The sequence below is a fragment of the Sorex fumeus genome, unplaced genomic scaffold (genome assembly GCF_029834395.1).
Source record: "Sorex fumeus unplaced genomic scaffold, SorFum_2.1 ptg000048l, whole genome shotgun sequence".
NCBI lineage: Eukaryota > Metazoa > Chordata > Mammalia > Eulipotyphla > Soricidae > Sorex > Sorex fumeus.
This window is the reverse complement of record NW_026606105.1, coordinates 13,005,231-13,027,778: the sequence shown is the minus strand read 5'-3', so window position 1 is coordinate 13,027,778 and position 22,548 is coordinate 13,005,231. Positions and strand designations below refer to the sequence as shown.

Sequence of the window (22,548 nt, the reverse complement as noted above, 5' to 3'; positions counted from 1 at the left end):
CTTGGTTTTCACATTCCAAGAGCCTTCTATGAATTCAGATCATTGGGGAGTCCAGAGTGACCAGCACCTTAATGCTAGATCCTGCCACCCACCTCCACACCTGTGATATTCACTTTGTCTTGCTCTAGTGACTGATGACAGCAAATATCTCCACTAACAAGGGTTCCTACTACTGGATGCATTTTTGAGATGGGAATAAAAACAGGTGTAAATTTATAGAGGTAGACAATGCAGTTTCATAAATGTCTTTCTAAAATCTTGGTTAAAAATATTTACAGATGCCTGTGTGTTATTCTTACACCTAATAGCACTTGTTCAGTTTCTCCTTTCCATAACATTTTGTGAGGGGAAGAGAACTAAAAACCATCTAAGGTTGTAATGATTAGGATCATTATTAGTTAGAGGGATGATGAGGTCGTGAGGATAAAGAACTGGACATTATGAGAAAAAAAAAGGCATGACTTTTGATGGGAAAAGTTAGTAAAAGAAAACAGTATGGTAGATTTGGAATGGTAGGAATACCTCTGTGACAGTGAGAGAGGGCATGAGAAAATAATCCTATCATACCCAACTCCCCAGAATTGAAAAACTATGAATTATGTATCTTCACCCCATACTACAAGTTAGACTATTCGCTATTTTAAAAGTAATGATGAACCTTAGCTCGCGCTTGTTCTTGTACGTTCCCATTCCCAAATCAAGGAAGTGTGAGGAATGAGGTGGTTCAGGCATTGCAGTGTAGTATTGTCAAATAATATCATCATCAAGGGAGTAGGAAAGGCAGGCAGAAAGATTGAGCACACAGATTTCTAGGCACGTGTGAAATAATTCTCAGAACCCGATTGCATCTCTAGAATATTTTATTAAAGAAAACCAAAGCCTGGCCTACTTATTTTCAGTGAAACTTGTTTTGTTCTTGCATCTCCAATTTTGGCCAAGGTGGCAGCTGTGAATAAATATGACCCACCCCCGGAACTGGTGGCAACTCAAGATCATCTCACTCATGTCGCTAACAGCGTGATGCAGCCCCAGAGGATCTTTGACAGGTGGGTCAACCTGCAGGGTGAACCTCAGGGGGGCAAACAGAGGGCCACCCACTATTGCCCCCAGTCTGCAATTTTCTGACCCCATTTCTTACTTAGAAGAAATGGGGAGAGAGGAATCAGGTCTTAATTTATTTTTTAAACTAATTTTTTAAATAAAGAACCATGATTATTTGCAAACTTATTAATGAGTGAGTTTTAGGTATGTAACATTTCAATACTAATCAAACCAGTGTCAACTTCCCTTCACCAGTGTTCCCATATTTGGAATCCCCACCCCCACACCACCTCTTGCCTGTCACCTTGATGGGAACATTACAGAGTTACAGTGGTTGAAGCTTAGATCTCATATCTTCAGTGTTGTTGAGTCTGTGTTTTGAGTATATAACTATACCACTCTACCACATTACCAGTATAACTCAAGCCCCAACTCCTGTTTGCCCATTACTTCCCTTTCTCTTCTTCCTTATTCCCCCCTTGAAATCTTTCCTTCTCTGCCCTTCTCCTCTCTAAATTCTGGGGGGACCAGGTCTTTATTTGATAGACTTTATTGATAGTTTTATTGTATAATCATCACACCTCTTGGATTTGGGGTGCACTCAGTGGTATTTTCCCAAGCCAGATGTTGATTGCCTTCATTTTCTTTCTTTTTCTTTCTTTTTTTTTTTTAATTTGGCCTCTTGAGTGGTAACTGACTCATAGCATAAGACCGTGAGAAGAAGAGAAACAAAGCCTGTTCGCCTTCTGTTATAGCAAGGAACCCCAGGATTGAATCTCCATTCACAGAGAATTGTGATGCTTTCTTATCCTTTGTGAATTTCACCTTTGCTGTTGAGCAAATGCTAGATATTCACTGCCCCAAGGGCCTCCCATGAATTCAGATGATCAGGGAGTCCCTAGAAGGAAGCCCAGCTAGCTGAAGGGAAACCTGAAATAGTTTTTCCAGTGATTGCACTTAGTTTCAATCAACCCAGCAGGGAGGAGGCACCCAGCTTGGTGGAACACATGAGTAGAGTCTCTCACCTCTTAAGTTCCAAGATAGATTCACCATAGTTTCCCCGTTCATTCTTAAACAATCTGTTGCAGCAGATGGCCATTTATGCTCTGCGTATAATGTAGAAATTCTATCAATACCCAAAGGCATTTTTAAAATACTTGTAGACTCTCTTGGTTATAAATGGCTTCTCTCCTTCATCTGCTATTTGCTCCTGTACGAATGGCTGGCTTCCCACAGAGAGCAACATGGTTTATTTTGCATACAGGACATGCTTTTTGATATGTAATTTAACAATACCATCATTGGCAGTTTTGTTTACTTATGGCATCCCTCTAGGTGAAATGATTTATCACTTTTTTGCATGTATCTGGAAGAACACTTGTGATTTAAAATGAAGGGCATGTATGTCTTCTTTGTATTTCTTTTCTAGTTTGTGAGCTGGCTAGTTTTTTGATGCTTCAGGGTACTTTTATATATAAAATTAAAATACATTAAAACATTTCAATATACATTAAAATTTGTTTCATAGAAAGTTCCAGCAGTGTCTGAAAAACATGTATTTTGGTGTCTTTTTTTTTGACTGCTAGGAAGACCAGAGTAAATGGCCAAACAGCTCTAGTCTCTCTGGGATGGAGCAAAGACACCCTCATGGGCTTGTACCCCAAAATCTGGCAGCCCCAGAAGTGGAGCTTCAGAAAAGGATGTGACTCGTGGCCCTGGGACTTTTATGATATACGATTGAGGAGCCATTGTCCCCTTTCCTTGGCAGCATTGGCAAGAGAGCACCGTTTTCAAAGGGCGAAGCAGAACTTTTACTCTGGTCTGGTAGTCACTGATAGTTTTCTTGCTATCTGGCCTGGAAAAATTTTCCAGGTTCACACAATTCCTGACTGAACTCTAGAATTGGTATAATTTATGGCTTCGGGTCTGATATCAAAGTCTTTAATCCATTTTGACTTGACTTTTGTGCATGGTATTAGAATGAAGTTCAAGTTTGTTTTCTTTACATGTGACTGACCAGTTTTCCAGTACCTTTTATTGAAGAGGCCTTTCCTGACTTCCCGCTATACTTTCTTGCACCTTTGCTGAACATGAACTGTCCGTTAACTGGACTGACTCTCAGTTCTATTCCATTGGTCTGAGGAGTCTGTCCTTATTCTAGTACTACTGTTTTGATTACTACAGCGTTATAGTATAGTTTGCAGTTGGGAAAAGATAAGCCTCCCATTTTATTTTTCCCCAAGCTTGCTTTGGCTACTGGGGGTGGGAGTTATTATGCCATATACATTTCAGCAGCATTGGATCGATGTCCTTAGAATATGGCATGGGTACTGCATTGAATCTATATAATGCTTTGGGCAAGATTGGCATTTTGTCAGTATTAATCCTTCACAATACATGAACAGGGGGTTTGTTTTCATATCCTCATGTGTCTTCTTTTATTTTTAGTAGTAATTTATAGTTTTCTTTGTGTGTATCACCTCTTTTTGTTAAACTGTACTTTATTTTATGGGGCACAATTGTGAATGAGATTGCTTTTTGTTTGTTTTTAAATTTTTTATTAGTGAATCACCATGGAGTACAGTTACAGACTTACAAATTTTCATGCTTGCGTTTCAGTAATACAATGGTTGAGTATCCATCCCTCCACCAGTGTCCATTTTCCACCACCAGTGGTCCCAGCATCCCTCCCACCACCCCTTCCCCGTCCCCTCCACCCCACCCCATGCCCCTCTGTGGCAGGGCATTCCCTTTTGTTCTCTTTCTCCTTTTGGGTGTTGTGGTTTGCAGTAGAGGTATTAAGTGGCCATCATGTTCGGTCTATAGTCTACTTTCAGTCCGCAACTCCTATCCTGAGCGGGCCCTCCTAGCACCCTTTACTTGGTGGTCCTTTCTTTATCTGAGCTGCCTTTTCCCCCCAACATGCAAGAACAGCTTCTAAACTGTGGAGTAATCCTCCTGGTACTTATCTCTAGAGATTGTTTTTTATAATTTATCTTTCCTATTATTTGATATAAAAAGTTATGGATTTCTGCATGTTGATTTTGTAGCCTGTCACTTTACTGTGCAAAACTATTGTTTCTAGGATCTTTTACGTATTTAGGGTTTCCTAATATAGATATGTCATCGCAAACAGAGCTTGCCATTTCCCCCTGCCCCCAATCTAAATGCATTTAATATCTTCTTCTTGTCTAATTGCTGTGGCAAGGACTTTTAATACTATATTAAATAGTAGTGGTGAGAGTGAAAAAATTTGTCTTCTACTTGATCGTGAAGGGAAGGCTTTCAGATTTTCATCACTGAATATGAAGTTTTCTTGCCATACTTGTGGTAAATGACTTTAACTATGTTGAGTAGAAAATACATTCAACCCCTATTTTATTCAGTTTTTAAAATCATGAATGAGTGCTGAATTTTTTCAAATACTTCTCTTTGTTCCTTGTATTGATATGATGTTGATTGGTTTGCATCTACTGAGTCATTCTTGCATATCCCTGGAATGATTCCTACTTGGTCATAGTACATAATATTTTTCAGTATACTGTTGAATTCTGTTTGCTAATTTTCTTAACTTATAATCTTTTTATATTCATTTTCTAATTGAATTACTGAGAGATAGAGCATTACAAAGCTATTCATGATTTTGTTTCAGTCATATAATGTTCCAACACCCATCTCTCCACCAGTGTACATTTCCCAGCACCAATGTCCCCAGTTTCTCTAGCACCTCTCCAAACAACCTCTCACTCTCGCCTCCCTCTATGGCAGACACCTCTCATCTCTCTCTCTCCCTCTCTCTATATTTAGGCAGTATCGTTTGCAATGCAGATGCTGAAAGGTTATTGTGTATATCCCTTTACCTACTTTCAACAACTAGTTCTTGTCCAGAATGATCACTTTCAACTAATGTTGTCATAGTGTACCCTACTTTGTCTTACAATCCTCTACCCTCCACACCCTTCTGGTAATTTTCAACCATTGACCAGTGCTTCTGGCCCTGTTTCCTTGGCCTTAGATATTAGTTTCATACCATTTCTTTTTACATTCCACTGATGAATGCAGCCATTCTATATCTGTCCCTCTTCTGACTCATTTCACTCAGCATGATATTCTCCATATCCATCCATTTGTGGGCAAATTTCATGACCTCATTCTTCCTAACAGATATGTAGTATTCCATTGTGTAGATGTACCATAGTTTCTTTATACAGTCATCTGTTCTCAAACACTCAGATTGTTTCCAGATTCTGGCTATTGTGAATAGTGCTGCAATGAACGTAGAAATTCAGATGGTGTTTCTGCTGTGTGCTTTTGAACCCTCCGAGTATATTCCCAGAAGTGGTATTGCTGGGTCGAATGGGAGCTCAATTTCTAGTTTTTTGAGGAATGTCCATGTTGTTTTCCAAAAAAGATGGAGCAGTCAGCATTCCCACCAACAAGGAATGAAGGTCCTCTTCTTCCTGCATCTGCACCAGCATTGGTTTTACTTGTACTTTTTAATGTGTGCCAATCTCTGTGGTGTGAGATGATATCTCATTGTTGTTTTGATTTGCATCTCCCTGATGATTAGTGATGTAAAGCATTTTTCATGTGCCTTTTGGCCATTTGAATTTCTTCTTTAAGAAAGTGTCTGTTCATTTCTTCTCCCCTTTTTTGATGGAGTTAGATGCTTTTTTTCTTGTAAAGTTCTAACAGTGCCTTTGTATCTTTGATATTAACCCCTTATCAGATGGGTATTGCTTAAATAATTTTTCTGAATATCTGAACTGTCTTTGTATCTTAGTTACCACTTCTTTTGAAGTACAGAAGTGTCTTAGTTCAATGTAGTCCCATTTGTTAATCTTTGCTTTCATTTGCTTGGCCAGTGGTGTTTCATCTTTGAAGATACCTTTAGCTTCAGTGTTATGGAGGGTTTGGCATACATTTTCCTCCATGTACCCTATGAATTCAGGTCTGATGCTGAGGTTTTTAATCATTTTTAATCTGACTTTTATGCATGGCATCGGATAGAGGTCAGAGTTCATTTTTTTTTTACATGTAGCTGTCCAGTTTTCCCAGCACCACTTGTTGAAGAGGCTTACCTTGCTCCATTTCATATTTCTTGCTCCATTATCAAAGATTAGATGATCATATATTTGAGGGTCTGTACTAGTATATTCAACTCTATTCCATTGGTCTGAAGGTCTGTCTTTATTGCAATACCATGCTGTTTTAATTACTACCACTTTGTAATACAGTTTGAAGTTGGGAAAATCTTCTTTATCCCGAGGATTGCTCTAACTATTCATGGGGATTTAGTGTTCCATAGAATTTCAAAAGTGTTTGATCTATTTTTTTGAAAAATATCATGGATATCCTCATAGAGACTGCATTGAATCCATATAATGCTTTGGGGAGTATTGCCATTCTGACAATGTTAATCCTCCCAATCCATGTGCAGAGGATGTGTTTCTGTTTCCTTATGTTCTCCTATTTCTTGAAGTAGTGTTTTGTAGGCAAGAAGAAATATCAAGGTCATCCAGATAGGAAAGGTTCTTTGTATAGGTCCTTCACTTCTTTAGTTAAGCTGATTCCAACGTACTTGATTTTCTGAGACACAATTGTGAACAGAATTGTTTTTTTCTGATGTCTCTTTCTTCTCTTTAATTATTTTTATATAGGAAAGCCATGGATCTTAGAATATTGATTTTGTAAACTACCACTTTACATTAATAAACCTATTGTATCCAGGAATGTTTTGTAGTCTTGAAGATTTTCTAAATATAGTATCATGTCATCTGCAAATAGTGAAAGCTTGACTTTTTCCTTTCCTATCTGGATGCCCTTGATATTTTTTCTTGCCTAACTGATATGGCAAGTACTTCCACTACTATATTGAATAGGAGTGGTGAGTGTAGGGAACCTTGTACTCTGCCGGGTCTTAGGAGAAAGACTTTAGTTTGACAAAAAATGCTTTCTGTGAGCTTGTGGTAGATGGCTTTGACTATATTGAGGAAAATTCTCTCAACTACCATTTTGTTGAAGAGTTTTTACGTGAATAAGTGCTGGATCTTATTCAATGATTTCTCCAAATATATTAATATAATCATTTGTTACTGTGTTTGGCATATCGAATACGTCACGGGGAGCTTGCCAGGCCCTGCCGTGCGGGCGAGATACTCTCGGTAGCTTGGCGGGCTCTCCGAGAGGGGCGGAGGAATCGAACTCGGGTCGGCCATGTTGGCTGCGTGCAAGGCAAACGCCCTACCGCTGTGCTATCGCTCCAGCACAGCGGTAGGGCTGATTGCCTTGCACGCAGCCAACATGGCCGACCGGAGTTCGATTCCTCCGCCCCTCTCGGAGAGCCCGGCAAGCTACCGAGAGTATCTCGCCCGCACGGCAGGGCCTGGCAAGCTCCCCGTGACGTATTCGATATGCCAGACACAGTAACAACAGAGTCTCCAATGGAGACGTTACTGGGCCCGCTCGAGCAAATCGATGATCAACGGGAGGGCCTCGAGCATTAATATAGTCATATGGTTTTTATCTTTTATTTTATTGATATGGTGTATTATATTGACTGACTTGCTAATGTTAAACCATACTTGCATTCCTAGGATGAATTCTACTTGGTCATGGTATTTGATTTTTTTTTTTGATGAGTTGTTTTGTTGAGGATCTTTGCATCTGTGTTCATCAGGGATGTCATCCTGTAATTCTCTCTCTCTCTTTCTCTCTCCCCATCCCTCTCTCTCTCTCTTTCTCTTTCTTTGTGGTGTCTCTGTCTGCTTTTGGTGTCAGAGTGATATTTGTCTCATAGAAACTGGGACTGTTTCTTTTTCTTCAATTTCCTGGAAAATCTTTTAAAGAAGCTACGTAAAGCTTCTTGCAAAATTGGCTAAAATTCCTAAGCTGCACCTTGTCCATGAAATTTCGTATCAATCCTTTAAATCTGAATGATAATTGGTTGGATAAAGTGTTCTTGTTGAAGCATTCATTTCACTCAGCCTTTAGCTATATTCCACTATTTTCTTCTGATCCATAAAGTCTCATGTGATAAATCTGCTGTGAATCTTATTAAATTCTCCCTGTATGAAAATTTCTTTGATCTTCTTGCAATATTATTTCTGTGTCTTTGGCTTTTGTCATTCTGATTACAATTTGTCTTGGAATTTTTTTCTATTAGGATTCCTCTTGGGTGTGACTCTTCAAGGTGAAGTTGAGTGTATGGACTCTTCAGTGCTGGGAAAATCTTATCTATGATTTCTTGGACTATTCTTTATCAAGTTCCCCTTCCTATTCCTCAGGGGCACTGATGATTCTTACATTTGTTTTCCTGAACTCATCACATAGTTCTCTGATGTATTGTCAATTTCTTTTATTTTCAGTTGGTTTCTGGAGGATTTTGCCATCTCATCTTGTAGCTCACTGATTTTTCCCTCACTATCATTACTCTTTTGTTGAGACCTTCCATTAATTTTTTTTATTTCAGTGCATATGCTTCCTGCACCCATGTTCTGCTTGTGCCCATGTGGCCAAGCACATGTGGTGCCCGGGCACATGTGTTGCCCTCATCTCCCCTCTTGAGATGTGTACTTTTGTGCTTTCATGTCTAACGTGGGATGTGTGTAGAGGCTCTCTCCACCCTTGGAGAAGCCTGTGTTCTCTCTTGAGTACATTATTCTCTTCATTTCTCTCTCTCCCCTCCACGCCTACAAAAAACCCTCCAAATAAAATGTTTTGCTTCAAAAAATTTTTTATTTCACCTTCATACTCTTTAATTCTGTCACTTGTGATTACAACTTTCCTTATTTCTGCACTCATACTTTCTCATACCTGTACCATTGTTGTTGGTTTTTTCCAAGCTCATTAAACATCCCCATCACGGTGTCTCTAAAGTCCTAAAGTTTTTATCTGAGACATTATAGAGCTGGTTGGTGCTGGTAGAGCCTTTTGGACTATTCATTCCTTGGACTTGGTGGGTTTTTATGCAGCTTCTTCATTGTTTCTATTGCTCAGTGGGGTGAATTTCCATATTTCAGCCCCATGAGAGCACTCTTAGTGATTCAACCCCTAGAGGCAGTGAGGCATACCCCAGGATGGTGAAATTCCAGGGAGTTGTTGGAAATGTGAAGTTGAAGGAGTCAAAGTCTCATTCCATTAGTATTCCAGCAGTGGAGGGTGAAGTTAAGGCTCCATTCAGCCCAGCTCTCTGTTAGTTGGCTGGGCTGGAGAAACTGCTGGAAAGTAGAAGCCAGACTTGCCAGCAGTCTGAACTCCTCTGGGACAGAGCCTGGACTGGGGATGCAGGCTGGTTCCACAGGTTTCTACTCAGGTGGGGCACTCACTTAGAGACCCTTCTGGGCTGAAGACCCCTCTGGGAAGCAGCAGAGAGGATTGGCCAACACCAAGAATTTTATTTTAGCCATTTTTAACTTTGTAGTACATGAGAGGTAATAATTATATTCACAAAGTTGAATCACATCACTACACACCACCATCTATTTCCAGAACCTTTTCAGGTCTCAAACACACGTGCTATCACTATTAAACTCTAAGTCCCCAGTGCTTGCTATTCTCAGTCCCTTGTTACTTCTCAGTTACTTCTAATCTACTTCCTGTCACTATGAATGTGCCTCCTGAATATATTTGTTACAGTGACAATCCCCTCATTTTAAAAATAGCATACTCTCTTTATGTTGTCAGACCATACTAAAATTGTCCCCTGATGCCATTTAGCCATGGTTCTATGGACAGCTGCCTATTTTATGCTCACTACTTCTTCTTACATTGATGTCTCTCAAATAATTTTGGTTTTATAAAGCTTGCTTTCTGGTAGATTATGTAGAAGGCTATGGGATAATACCTATTGAATTCTCTTTGCATGTTGATCTGCCTTTAAGACTTGAAAGTTAAGTTTCCTAAATATGAAATCCATTGCTCATACTTCCCCCATCAGTCTATTAAAGTTGATACTTTGTTTCTTTTGATGTAAAGCATTGCTGCAATAAAACTATTGCAAACCAAATGGTTTTCTTTCCCTTGTAATCTATATCCTAATTTTTTCTAAACATTTTTTCCCTTTTGATTTAAATCGCAAGACCACGTGTTGGTACTATTTGTCCTGGGCTAAAATTCCCAGATATGTCATGTAATAATCAAAGTAGCATTTTATTTATTTTCTTATTTAAAGAAGGGTTTTTTTACCCATATAACTTGTTTAGGAGTTAAGGTGCTTGCCTGGCATGCAACTGACCCTGGTTTGATCCCCAACACTGCATTTAAACCACTGGGCACTTCCAGGAGTAAGCCCTGAACAGCCAAGTATGACCTTCTCTCCAAGAAAGTTTTTCAAATGTCAACCTTTAATAGTTTTTCTTTTCCTTAGGAAAGATTGTTTTCTTCACAAAGACCATCTTCTTTGCCTTCAATATTTGTCAGCTGTTCTTTTTCTCCATAATCATTTAAAAACGTTTGAGATATTTTTCTACTGGCATGCATTTTATTTTATTTTTAATAAATTTTTTAAATTTTTAATAGTGAAACATCATGAAGTACAGTTGCAGACTTACACATTTTTGTGCTTGGGTTCCAATTATACAATGATCAAATACCCATCCCTCCACCGGTGCCCATTTCCCACCACCAGGGATCCCAGTATCCCTCCCACCCCCCATCCCCCCATCCCACCTTGTCTCTGTGGCAGAGCATTCCCTTTTGTTCCCTCTCTCTTATTGGGTGTTGTGGTTTGCAAAAGAGGCAATGGGTGACAATCATGTTTGGTCTATAGTCTACTTTCAGCATGCATGCATTTTAAAGATAATTTCCGTATATTTTTTCACCCTGTCTTCCTTAGTGATAATAATCTTACATGGTAAGATAATAATCTTACATGGCAATGGTAGAATGGCAAAACCAGGCAATTGACAGGGACACATTCCACCTGCCTTATTGGACTTCATGTTGTGCATATGCTGGTGTATTCATTGACCTCAGTGCTATTCTAATACATGTGTGTGGTACATTGATTCTTCTGAGAGTCACTACAGTCAACACAGAAGAATTTTATCACAAGCATTTTCCTGTGCTGCTGCTTTTTTGTTTGTAACCACAGCCACCTCCTTCCTTCTTATCTTCCCTAACCTCTAATAGCAATCATCTCTGACCCATTTCTGCAGTGCATCATTTCAAGAAGGTCATATAAATGGAGTCATATGGTAGATAATGTGTTTGTGGGAGGGGGGGAGGGTTGGATTTTTCTATTCTCTCTCTTTCTGTGTGTTTGTGTGTGTGTGTTAACCCTATTTACCATTTCTTGGAGACTCATTCAAAATGTTGGATGCATATATATGAACAGTTTTATGCCTTTTTGTTGGTGGTACCAATCCTGGGTGTGACCGTACCCCAGGTAGCTTACTCCAGAAGCACATCTGGGTTGATTCCAGGATTTGGCATGATCATCGCAGCTGCTGTGCATGAATTGTTTTTACACATATAGAGTTCCATCCTGCCTGCTTTCCAGGGAAGTTCTATAGGATGTTTGGGGTTTCCTTGTTTTGGAGAATAGAAGATGCTACCCCATTGCTTCATCCTTCTTTCTCTTACAGATTCCAACACTAAAAGTTTTGGGGTTGATTTCAGAGATCTGCGTTTCTTGGTTTTGTTAACTCATGTTATCCATAGACTCTGCTTTCAAGTTGTTCTGTTTTTAGGTGGGTGTTGAGAGAGACCGAAAAAGCACGCAACACTGCCCCCATCTCCACAGAAACTATAGCTTAGCCATGTTTTCAAAAATTCTTAGAAAATATTTTATCTCTTTTATTTCTCTACTTTGTGTCATGAGTAGAATCTAAACATATCAGCTCAGCATGTTGCAAGATTTCCTGAATAAATTCATTCTTTCAGACTTGGAAGCCATGCCTGAATTTGTATACCACTTCTGACTTATTTTGTGTTACTTTGAACAAGTCAATTAACCTCTCTGTACTTGTTTCTTCATGTGCTAATTGGGGATAGTTTTAGAAACTCCCCTACTGGTTTCCTGTGCTAATTTAATGAGGAAATACATGAAAAATTTCTAGGCTAACATATGGCCATAGTACTTGCTCAGGTAAATTTCTAATTACTGCCTTTCAGTTTTCTTTGCTTATGTTCTTATTCAGTAGATATGGCTGTGAATGTTTTAACTATACAGGGGGAAGAATTTCTTTTTTATTCTTTAGTTCTTGGGGAATCACTCTTACTAGTCAAGCACCTACAGATCTTATCATAATTTTGTGTGTTTAAAGTAAAGTACAGATATTGGATTTTACCTTTCTATCTCTGCCTGAATTTTTCAGGAAGTGGGTTATTTTTGTGGGGAGGGAGGAGGCATACCCAGCAGTGCTCAAAGCTTATTCCTGGCTCTATGCTCAGGAATCAGTCCTGGCCTTGCGTTGAGGGGACCCAAATAATGTGCCTGAGATCAAATGCGGGTCAGCTTCATGCAAACAGGAGCTTTCCTACTGTGCCATCAGCTCTCCGTGGTATGATCATGCCCTCTTGCCATCTGTTGGGCCAGCATTTGTATAGCACCAGGCTCATGTGTGTAGTGTGATGGTGACAAAGACATCGTGGGCACTGACTCTGTTCTGTATTGCAGCACACTGCCCAGCCTGGATGCCCCTTACCCCATGCTGATTTTAGCTGGCCCAGAAGCTTGTGGGAAGCGAGAACTCGCCCACCGCCTCTGCAGACAGTATAACACTTACTTCCGATATGGGTAAGTTGTTTGATTGGCTGGTAAGCCTGTCAGATCCTGGAGGTTGCTAACTCTGTTGACTTTATGTCAGGTAGAAAATGTACACGGTACATTAGCATCCATCTGTGCACCGTGATACACACAAGGTTCTTTCCTTCTTATTCTCTAATGTATCACCAAATACCATGCCAGTGAAAATCATGGTTCAGAGTTTGAAAATACACATGTCAGGGATCTAGGGAAGTGGCTCAGTGCCAGCAGAGTGCAGGAGAAGGCTATGAGCCTGATCCCCCCCCCACCACCACACACATACGCCATGTATGATCCCCGGTGCTATACTAAGTGTATGAGCACCATGAAGAACTAATTTGCAATCCCAGAGAGCATGAAACCAAATGTGTGTGCACTACTAGCCAATGAGCATGGCCCTGGTCATTGCAACAATAGTAGTAACAGGAAATGTGGATTTTTTTTTAACTAAGTACACGGTTGTGTAAATTTTCAGTTGTGTGTAGTGGTGCTTGAATGTGAACTTGCCCAGTTGCTGAGCCCCTGACCCCCTTCCTAGTGTCACATGATACATGTTGATGTTGTATGGGTCCTGTGCTGTTGCCAGCTCCCTGGTTGTTCCAGAGAACTCAGCCTAAGCAAGCTTGCCTTTACTCCACACCTGCCCTCCATTCCTAGGTGTATGTTCAGAGGATGGAAAGGAGAAATGGCACCTAGCATTCTTCCTGTTTCTCAGGTTGTCATTCATTATGCTTCCAATTTTGGGGGACAAAATTTTAGCCAGGTGGTTCCCCTCTGATCCAGTTAAAATAAAGGAAAAGCATCTGAAAACCTAGAACCTCCCCCAAACCCTACAGCTGGAGTTACAGACTTTTGATTTGTTTGTTTTAGTTATGGGGCCACATCTCAGGACCTACTCTCAACTTGTTGCTTGGGGGTTACTCCCAGCAGTGCTGGGGAATGATGGGCTGCTGGAGATCAAACCTAGGGCTCCTGTATGCAGGGTATACACTCAGCCATTTAAGCTTTGAGGATGCCCCATGAAAGTATTTGCTTACTAAAGAATGTGAGCTCTATTCTGCCTGAATGAAGATGCTCTCACAGCCAAGCCTCTGCCTAAATTGTTGTGGAAACAAGAAGATGATAAACTCTGGAGGTAGTCTGGGCCAGAATGGAGATCTTCAATCAGCTTGCTTATCTGAAACACACTGAAAAAGTATCTACATTCTCATGCACCTATTATTTTTCCTTCTTACATTTCCCTGGGCTGGAGCGATAGCACAGCGGGTAGGGCGTCAGCCTTACAAGCGGCCAACATGGCCGACCCGAGTTCGATTCCTCCGCCCCTCTCGGAGAGCCCGGCAAGCTACCGAGAGTATTCGATATGCCAGACACAGTAACAACAAAGTCTCCAATGGAGACGTTACTGGGCCCGCTCGAGCAAATCGACGATCAACGGGAGGGCCTTTACCTTTACCTTTACCTTACATTTCCCTGAAGATGCAAACATTCCAATATTTGACCTGGCCTTGTAGTTTCTTTTTCCTTTTTGAGTATCTCCTTTGCTTGCTTCATAGACTGGGTTCTTCAGGATCCTTGTTCAAGGCTGGCTTACAAACTGGCCTTTAGAATGCCTGAATTCACTTTTACACCTTGAGTACCAGTGCTAGACCTGAGCTTAATCTCTAGTTGAGTTCTTTCGTCTCGTCAGCGATGCAGTCTGGTTCTTGTTACAAGTCAGGACTTCATGAATTTGCCGTGATTTTACTATTAATCAATAACTAATAAATCCATGGAAACAAATTAAAATTCTGAAATTATCTTTGGACAGGAAGAATATTGGAGGTAAGAGCTCAAAGTGTATTTATTTGTCTAAAAAGGTGCATCATCATATACTACAAGTGTGCGTGAAATTGAGATTTAAGTGACAGATAAAGAGAGTAGAAGAGAGAATGTAGAGGGAGAGTTTGAGACAGAACAAAACTTCATTTGTGCACAAAGAAACAGCATCATGTTTATGAAAAATGTATATTTTTATGCATATTTGTAGAATATATTTCTGAAGTATATTGCCTTTATTCTCAAGAAACAATGAGCCTTGATAAAACTTTTTGTCTAAGAATATCTGTATTCAACAAAATAAAGATAAATAAAAAGGGGCATCTTTTCTTTTTTTTTGCTAAGCCAATTTAATAACACCTCATATTTTTCTCTGTAAGATGCTTAAATTTGGGTGGTAAGTCACAGAGTGAGCATTTCTCTCTGTGAAAATTAGATGACAGATTCAGAACATCGCAGGTCACTCAAGGGCCTTCTTCCTAGAAAGTTCTGCAGTGAAAGTAGGTCCTGTCATCTGCCTTCTGCACAACTCTTTATTCTCCTGCCTTGAAGCTTCTGATTGCTTTTTTTTTTTTTTTATAAACTTTGTCTTCTTTTTAAAAAACCTGAGGGTTGGAGGGTGGGTGGAAGCCTGCTGCTCAGTTTCTTCACTGAGAAATGCAATCAGGGCAAAGACTTAGAGACACCAAATCTCTGATGCATCTTTCCTCACTGTCAGAACCCTGGCAAGCAGAGGGCCTCAGGGCTTTGCCACAGACTTAAGAGAAATGCCAGTGTATCCAAACAATGAACAAGGTGCTCTCCTCTTCAAATGTATTGCCTTCTGCGCTGTCAATGCACATGTAGGTTTTTTTTTTTTTGCTGTTGATTTTATTTTTTTCTTTATTATTATTATTATTATTATTATTATTATTTTAATAGTGAGGCATCATGAGGTACAGTTGCATACTTACACATTTTTGTGCTTGGGTTTCAATTATACAATGATCAAACACCCATCCCTCCACCAGTGCCCATTTCCCACCACCACGGATCCCAGTATCCCTCCCACCCTCCAGCCCCCATCCCACCCTGCCTCTGTGGCAGGGCATTTCCCTCTTTCTCCTTTTGGGTGCTGTGGTTTGCAAAAGAGGCATTGAGTGGCAATCATGTTTGGTCGATAGTCTACTTTCGGCATGCTTCTCCCATCCTGGGAGGATCCTCCCAACACCCTTTATTTGGTGTTCCCTTCTCTTTCTGAGCTCCCTTTTCCCCTAACATGTGTGGTTGGCCTCTAGGTCATTGAGTAAAATTCCTGGTACTAATCTCTGCCATTCTTGGGTGTTAGGTTCCTATTTTGTTACTTTATGTTCCCCAGATGAATGCAATCTTTCTATGTCTATCCCTTTCTTTCTGAGTCATTTTGCTTAACATGATACTTTCCATGTAGTACCACTTGTATGTAAATTTCATGACTTCGTCTTTTCTAACAGCTACATAGTACTCCATTGTGTAAATGTACCAAAGTTTCTTTAACCAGTCATCCGTTCTCGGGCACTCACGTGTAGTATTAAGACACCACTTTCCTTTCTTTCTTTCTTTCTTTCTTTCTTTCTTTCTTTCTTTCTTTCTTTCCTTCTTTCTTTCTTTATTTCTTTCAATGTAGGGGTATTGCTGTTTATTCAACCATTTTGATTAAGCTGATTGAATTGGGCATGAACTCCACATTACTTTTTTTATTCATAATGTTAATTTTATTTTATTATCATTTTTTCGGCAAGCTACCGAGAGTATCTCGCCTGCATGGCAAAGCCTGACAAGCTACCCATGACATATTCCATATGCCAAACACAGTAACAAGAAATCTCACAATGGACATGTTACTGGGCCCACTCGAGCAAATCGATGAACAAAGGGAGGACAGTGCTACAGTGCTACAGTGCTACCATTTTTTAAATCACTGTGAGATACAGTCGCTTTCCTGTTTGAGTTTCAGTCATACAATGATCGACCACCCAACTTTCCACCAGTGCACATCTTCCACCACCAAGAACCTCAGTATCCCCCCCATCCCACCCCTCCCTCTGCCTCTATGGCAGACAATCTCCCACATACTATTTTTTGTATTGCTTGTTATGAATAGCATAAGATGTCGCACAGCAGCGAGGGTGGCCACATGCTCCTGGAGCTCCAAAATTTCAGATAATTAGGGTCTGGAGAAATCTCTGCAGCAAGCTGCTCAGTTTGGAGATTCTTTTGTATGTCTCTGGATCATGGCCTCCAAGGAGCTTAAGTAGCTGCCAGAGGCAGTTTGTGGGCATGACCTCCAGAGTCCCGTGGGGCGGAGTTGGGGGAGGGGGATGAGAAGGACCCGCCCATCCCCTATCCCTTGAGGCCTGGAGTTTGCTGTAAGATGCCACTTTCAATTTTTTTTTTTTTTACTAGCTTTTGGTTGCTCCTTGATTATAATGGAAGGGGAACAATATAATGATGTCTGATCATCGAACCCATGCCAGACATGTGCTGTACCACAAAGCCATATTCCCGAGCCCAAACTTTGTTGTGGAAAGATTTTCTGAGGTGGTGACTTTTCCCTTAGAGAATGAGGCAAAATGGAATTGGACGTGAGTTCATCCTGCCTCTGTCACTTAATCACCTGATTCAGTTGTTATGTTTCTGTTTCAACATCTGTGGAATACATATAGTAGCACCTACCTCAGAGTTTCCTTGGTGAGGAAAAAATGGTATAATACATGAACATCAAGTATAAAGCCATAGAATGACATGAAAAGCAGTCTGCTTCCCCAGGGCATATGTTAGGAAGGCCAGATGGTATATAATCAGGAGTTTTAGACAAGCTCAGCACCTCCCCCTCAGAGTCCAGTTCTGACCCAGACAACTACCTACTCTGTACGTGGCCTCGGACAGATTTTTAGAGTCTTTCTATAAAATGGAGTCCATCCCAGCTGTGGTCCACTTCAGAGAGGTAATTTGTTCCAGGCATTTAGTGGGCCTTGACTTGGGGCCAGGCAATGGGAAGGCAGTGGCAAATAAGACGGATGAAAGCAAGTCTTCCCCTCCTGAATCAGGAAGCCTAGTGGAGACCACTGGAGTGAGACACAGAGATCAAGGGAGATTGAGTGGCTGGTAAGAGCAGTTGGAGTTGCGGTCGGAAGGAATGAGGCAGCTAATTCAGACAGGGATGATGTTCAGACAGTGCCATTCAGCACTGAGATCACAGGCTCCCAGGAAGGCCAGACACAGTGGTGGGAAGCCCAGAACCCAGTGAAAGTGGGCTCATCTCTGCCTTCCAGGACCACAGGCCCTGAACTAAAATCTGGGATGCAAGTGGTACAGGCCTGAAGGCTATGCCATGGGAGTATAAGGAAGGACTACGTGACATTATAAGGGAGTCATTGTAAGGGAGATTTTATATATCTATATAAAGTAAATATATATAGATATATAGCACTGTAGCACTGTCCTCCCATTGTTCATCTATTTGCTCGAGCAGGAACCAGCAATAAATTGAGAGACTTGTTGTTACTGTTTTTGGCATATTGATTAGTCACAGGGAGCTTGCCAGGCTTTGCCGTATAGGCAAGATACTCTCGGTAGCTTGCCAGGCTCTCCAAGAGGGGTGGAGAAATCAAACCTACATGCAAGGCAAATGCCCTACCTGCTGTGCTATCACTCCAGCCCTTTATATATATTATTATATATAATTAAATGTTAATATGTATAATATAATAAATATTATATAATTAAATATTAATATGTTAAATATCTATAATAAGGGAGTCAAGAATTGGGAGGTGGCATGGGGAGGTAGACCCCTAAACAGTGCCCTGTAATATGAGTGGACTTGACAGATAGAGCAATGAGTGAAAGAACAGAGCAGGCGAAAATGACCAGAGATGAGAGGGAACATGAAAACACTTGGGTGGGCAATAGCTGGGTAGTTAATAGGCTAAGCTTTCCCAGGCCTTCTGATGTGGTGAAAGAGGAGGTGGTTCAGAAAGGAAGTAACATGAGGTGAGAAGTCAAAGTGTGTTTCCTCCTTGTGGGGTACAGGAAGTGGCTGGTATATAGTCCAACACTTCCTATGGGGGTAACAGTGGTGCTACTTTATGACGTAAGACCCATGGATCAATTGCAACTTCCTAAATATGCTTTGTACTGAGTCCCTTTCCACTCTGAATTTCACATGAACAAAAACAGACTAGGTTTCCTATGGTTTTGTATTCAGGGCGTGCCATACCACAAGACCACCTTACTTTGGAGAAGGCGATCGAGTTGATTATCATTTTATCTCTCAAGAAGTTTTTGACGAAATGCGGAACATGGTAAGAAGTCTCTAAATAAGTCTCTAAATGGTCTCTGAATAAGTATCACTTATTTTTGTTGCACAAGAAATGCATGTTCTGTGGGAGAAATATTTGGGAACGGTGACAAAACTCTTGGTGTATCACTAGTTCACATGGTGCTTTATTTTATGGCCTTGTAGACAATACTGTTACCTTCCAAGAAAACTGAGTGAGAAGATAAAAAAAGGGATTACAATAAGATCTTGTGATTGGTGTGTATTGAGTGTTGCTGTTATTAATCAGATTTCATTCAGGATGGAGTTTATTTAAAAAATTATTATTATTTTTCTTAAATCGCTATGATCATTACAAAATTGTTCATGATTGTGTTTCAGTCATACAATGTTCCAACACCCATCCCTTCACGAGTGTAATTTCCCAGCACCAGTGTCCCCGGTTTCCCTCTCACCCCTTCAAGCCACCCCACATTCCAGCCTGCCTCTGTTGTGGGCACGTCTCTTCTCTCTCTCTCTCTTTCTCTTTGTCTCTCTCATTTTAGGCATTATTATTTGTGATAGAGATGCTAAAAGGTTATTTTGTATGTCCCGTTACCTGATTTCAACACAGTTCTTGTCCAGAATGATCATTTCCCACTAATATTGTCATAAGGGCTCCTCCTCCATCTTAACTACCCTCTATCTCCCACACCAATAACCAACCACTGACCAGTCCTCCTGGCCAATTTTCCCTGGTCTTGGATATTAGTTTCATACTGCTTTTCTTTAAATATCCCACAAATAAATGCAGTCATTCTATATCTGTCCTTTTCCTTCTGACTCATGTTACTCAGCATGATACTCTCCAAGTCTATCCATTTAGAGGCAGATTTCATGATCTCATTTTTTCCTAAGAGCTGTGTAGTATTCCATTGTGTAGATGTACCATAGTTTCTTGTGGGTCAGATTCAGTGCATTACAGTGTTCATTGAACATTCCTAGGGGATAGTGTGCTCTTCCCAGAGTTCCTCCTATTTGCTATAAGGGGCACTGTCTGAGGATGAACCCTAGGAACCACTTCTTCATGCTATGTCCCATTGCATTGGCTTGTCCTGCGTATAATACAGCATTAAGCTTCCTCAGCATTAACCTTTAGTCCTGACTCACTCAACTATTTAAGAGGCCCCCTGACCTATCCCTAACAAAGGCAATTGCCATGGATCTTTCTTGGGAGAAGAGTCATATTTTCTTGGAGGTTTGTGTCTTTCTGATGTGAGAACAACTGCCTTACACCAGGCTATTTTGAGGTCCTGTGGGCAATCTTGCTCCTTCCCCATTTTCCCAGGAAATCCTGATAGTGTTTTACAGCACCCTGGTATCCGACTTCAATTTGTTAAGATCTGTTTGGTCTTTCATGACCAAAGGAGTGCTCCCAACCTGAGTGCTTTGCATCTGTCCAAGGCATAGACGAAGGTCCATGAGCATCCACCCATCACTTTAGTTTAGTCAGAATGTTTCCCATCCACATCGCTATCATTCTGTCAGTCATGAATTTTCTCTTCTCCATAGACTTTCCTTTTGTTTATATGGTCAAATATTTTCATCATAAAATTAATCCTATACCAATTCCCCCTTGCCCTCCCCAAAAGAAAACCTACCAAAGGGTCAGCCTAGGGATGAGTTTGTTCCTCACCCCTCATTCTGTACTCAGGAATCACTCTTGGCAGGCTTGGGGAACCATATAGAGTGCTGGGGATTAAACCCGGGTTAGCCACTTGCAAGGCAAGCACCTCTCATAAAGTACTATCTCTCAGGCCCTTTTGTTTGATTTCTGTTTGGGGGGGTCACACCTGGCAGTGCTCAGGCTCTGCACTCAGGGATCACTCCTGATGGGGCTCAGGCACCATATGGAGTACCATGGATCAAACTTGGGTCTGACACAGGCATGGCAAGCACCCCACCCGCTCTACTATGTCTCCAGCCCTGATCATGGTTTCTCTCTCAAAGCATGTGGAATTGACAGGCTCTTCAGTTTTTAATGGGTTAAGCTTTGAATGACCAAAATTACTCCTGGATCATTACTTCTCTTGCATCTACAGAGAAATCCTAGTGAAAAAGTTCTTTGGCCCTTGGGATGTTTCTCCTCTCATCATGTTAACAGAAAATTAAAAAAAAAAAAAAACTCCGCATAGTTTCTACTCCTGGGGATGTTATTTTGGCAACGCAATGCACCAAAAGTACTCTGGAGTTCTATATTTTAAAAAACCGTCCTAGAGATTTGAAGCGTTATCTTGAGATTAGTAAGAAGATTTCTCTAAAGGAATCTTTGCATTGAAAATCAACTAGTTCTCGAAATTTATGTTAAGTTTCCTTGCCAGAGTCTGAGGCATTTCTCCCTGGGTTAAATGCAACTGTTCTTAGTACCCCAGATGGCCCCCTAATGTTCCATACCTTCTCGGATCTGTCAGCAAGCCAGCCTGTCTGGTTCAATTTCCAGTCTAGGAAATCACTGTACTTATATGCTATATTTAGTCATAAAATTTTACTCTCTACAGAAGCCTTCATGTGTCTGGGAAGTGCTGATTTTTACTGCTAACATTAATATATATCATTTCAATAGAATGTCATGCTTCTTTTTGAATTTTGCTTCTGATCTCCACTCCTTCGCCATGAGCTGGGCCTGTTTTATGAAGAGCTTTTAGGAACTCACATTGCATGTCAGCCTTACAATTTACACCTCCACACTCTGTCTGCTGTACACAGCATCCTGCCCACAGAACACCCACCTGGACATCCTGTTGTCCACCACACACTCCCTCAAATTACACTGTCCCTGCTTGACAGAGAGCCTAGTACACCCCACCCTGATATACTTAATTTGGGCAGTCACCCCTGCCCACTCTGATATATATCCTAGAGCTTTTATCCTCCCATTTTCTTCCTTCCAATTCACAGTAAACACCCCCCAGGTACCCAGAGACACACAATCTCTGGACCAGTATATACACTGTCACCTGTGGACACTCTTCCTCTCTGTAGAAACATGACCACAGATCTGGATGTTTCACTAAACAGTGAGAGGCTCACAGGCAGGAAAAGTAGAGAAATCTGGGGAGCATTTCATTTCATATTTTATTATATTTTTAATTTTCTTTTTTAGGGGCATACCAAGCAGTACTCAGAGTTTATACCCAGCAGTTCTCCAGGCTCACTCCTGGTTCTGAGCTCAGGAATCACTTCTGGGAATTATTCAGTGAATCAAGTGTAGTACCGGGGACTGAAGTGAGGTCAGCCTCATGCAAGACCAGTACCATTGCCCCTGTACTATCTCTCCTCTACATTCATTTCATATTTGAAAATTAAAGCATTTTAATGAGGACTATTTTTTATGCACAATTATAGTACAAACTTTCTCCCTGTACCCACACAGAAAATATTTGGGACTTGTTTGTTGATACAAGTAAAGAGACTTGAAACATCTATCTGAAAAGTGATTTGACTAAACATTTTGAAAACACTGTGATTATTGTAGATAGTTTATGGTGAGTAGATGCTAGAAGATTCAGAGACTCACTCTCCATCTATCTGTGTATCTCTGTATCCATGTATATGTATACTTACCTACCTCTCAATGGATCTATGCATCTCTCTATTCATC

General features: G+C 40.7%; 1 protein-coding gene across 1 annotated transcript in view; it reads left to right on the top strand.

The window, feature by feature from the left end:
* LRGUK (leucine rich repeats and guanylate kinase domain containing) overlaps nt 1-22,548 on the top strand; it is a 102,496-nt gene that overhangs the window by 57,803 nt on the left and 22,145 nt on the right. The window contains exons 10-12 of the mRNA XM_056123976.1: nt 940-1,046; nt 12,662-12,781; nt 18,837-18,933. Of these exons, the coding sequence (XP_055979951.1) occupies nt 940-1,046; nt 12,662-12,781; nt 18,837-18,933 (324 nt within the window). The remainder of the gene's footprint in view (nt 1-939; nt 1,047-12,661; nt 12,782-18,836; nt 18,934-22,548) is intronic.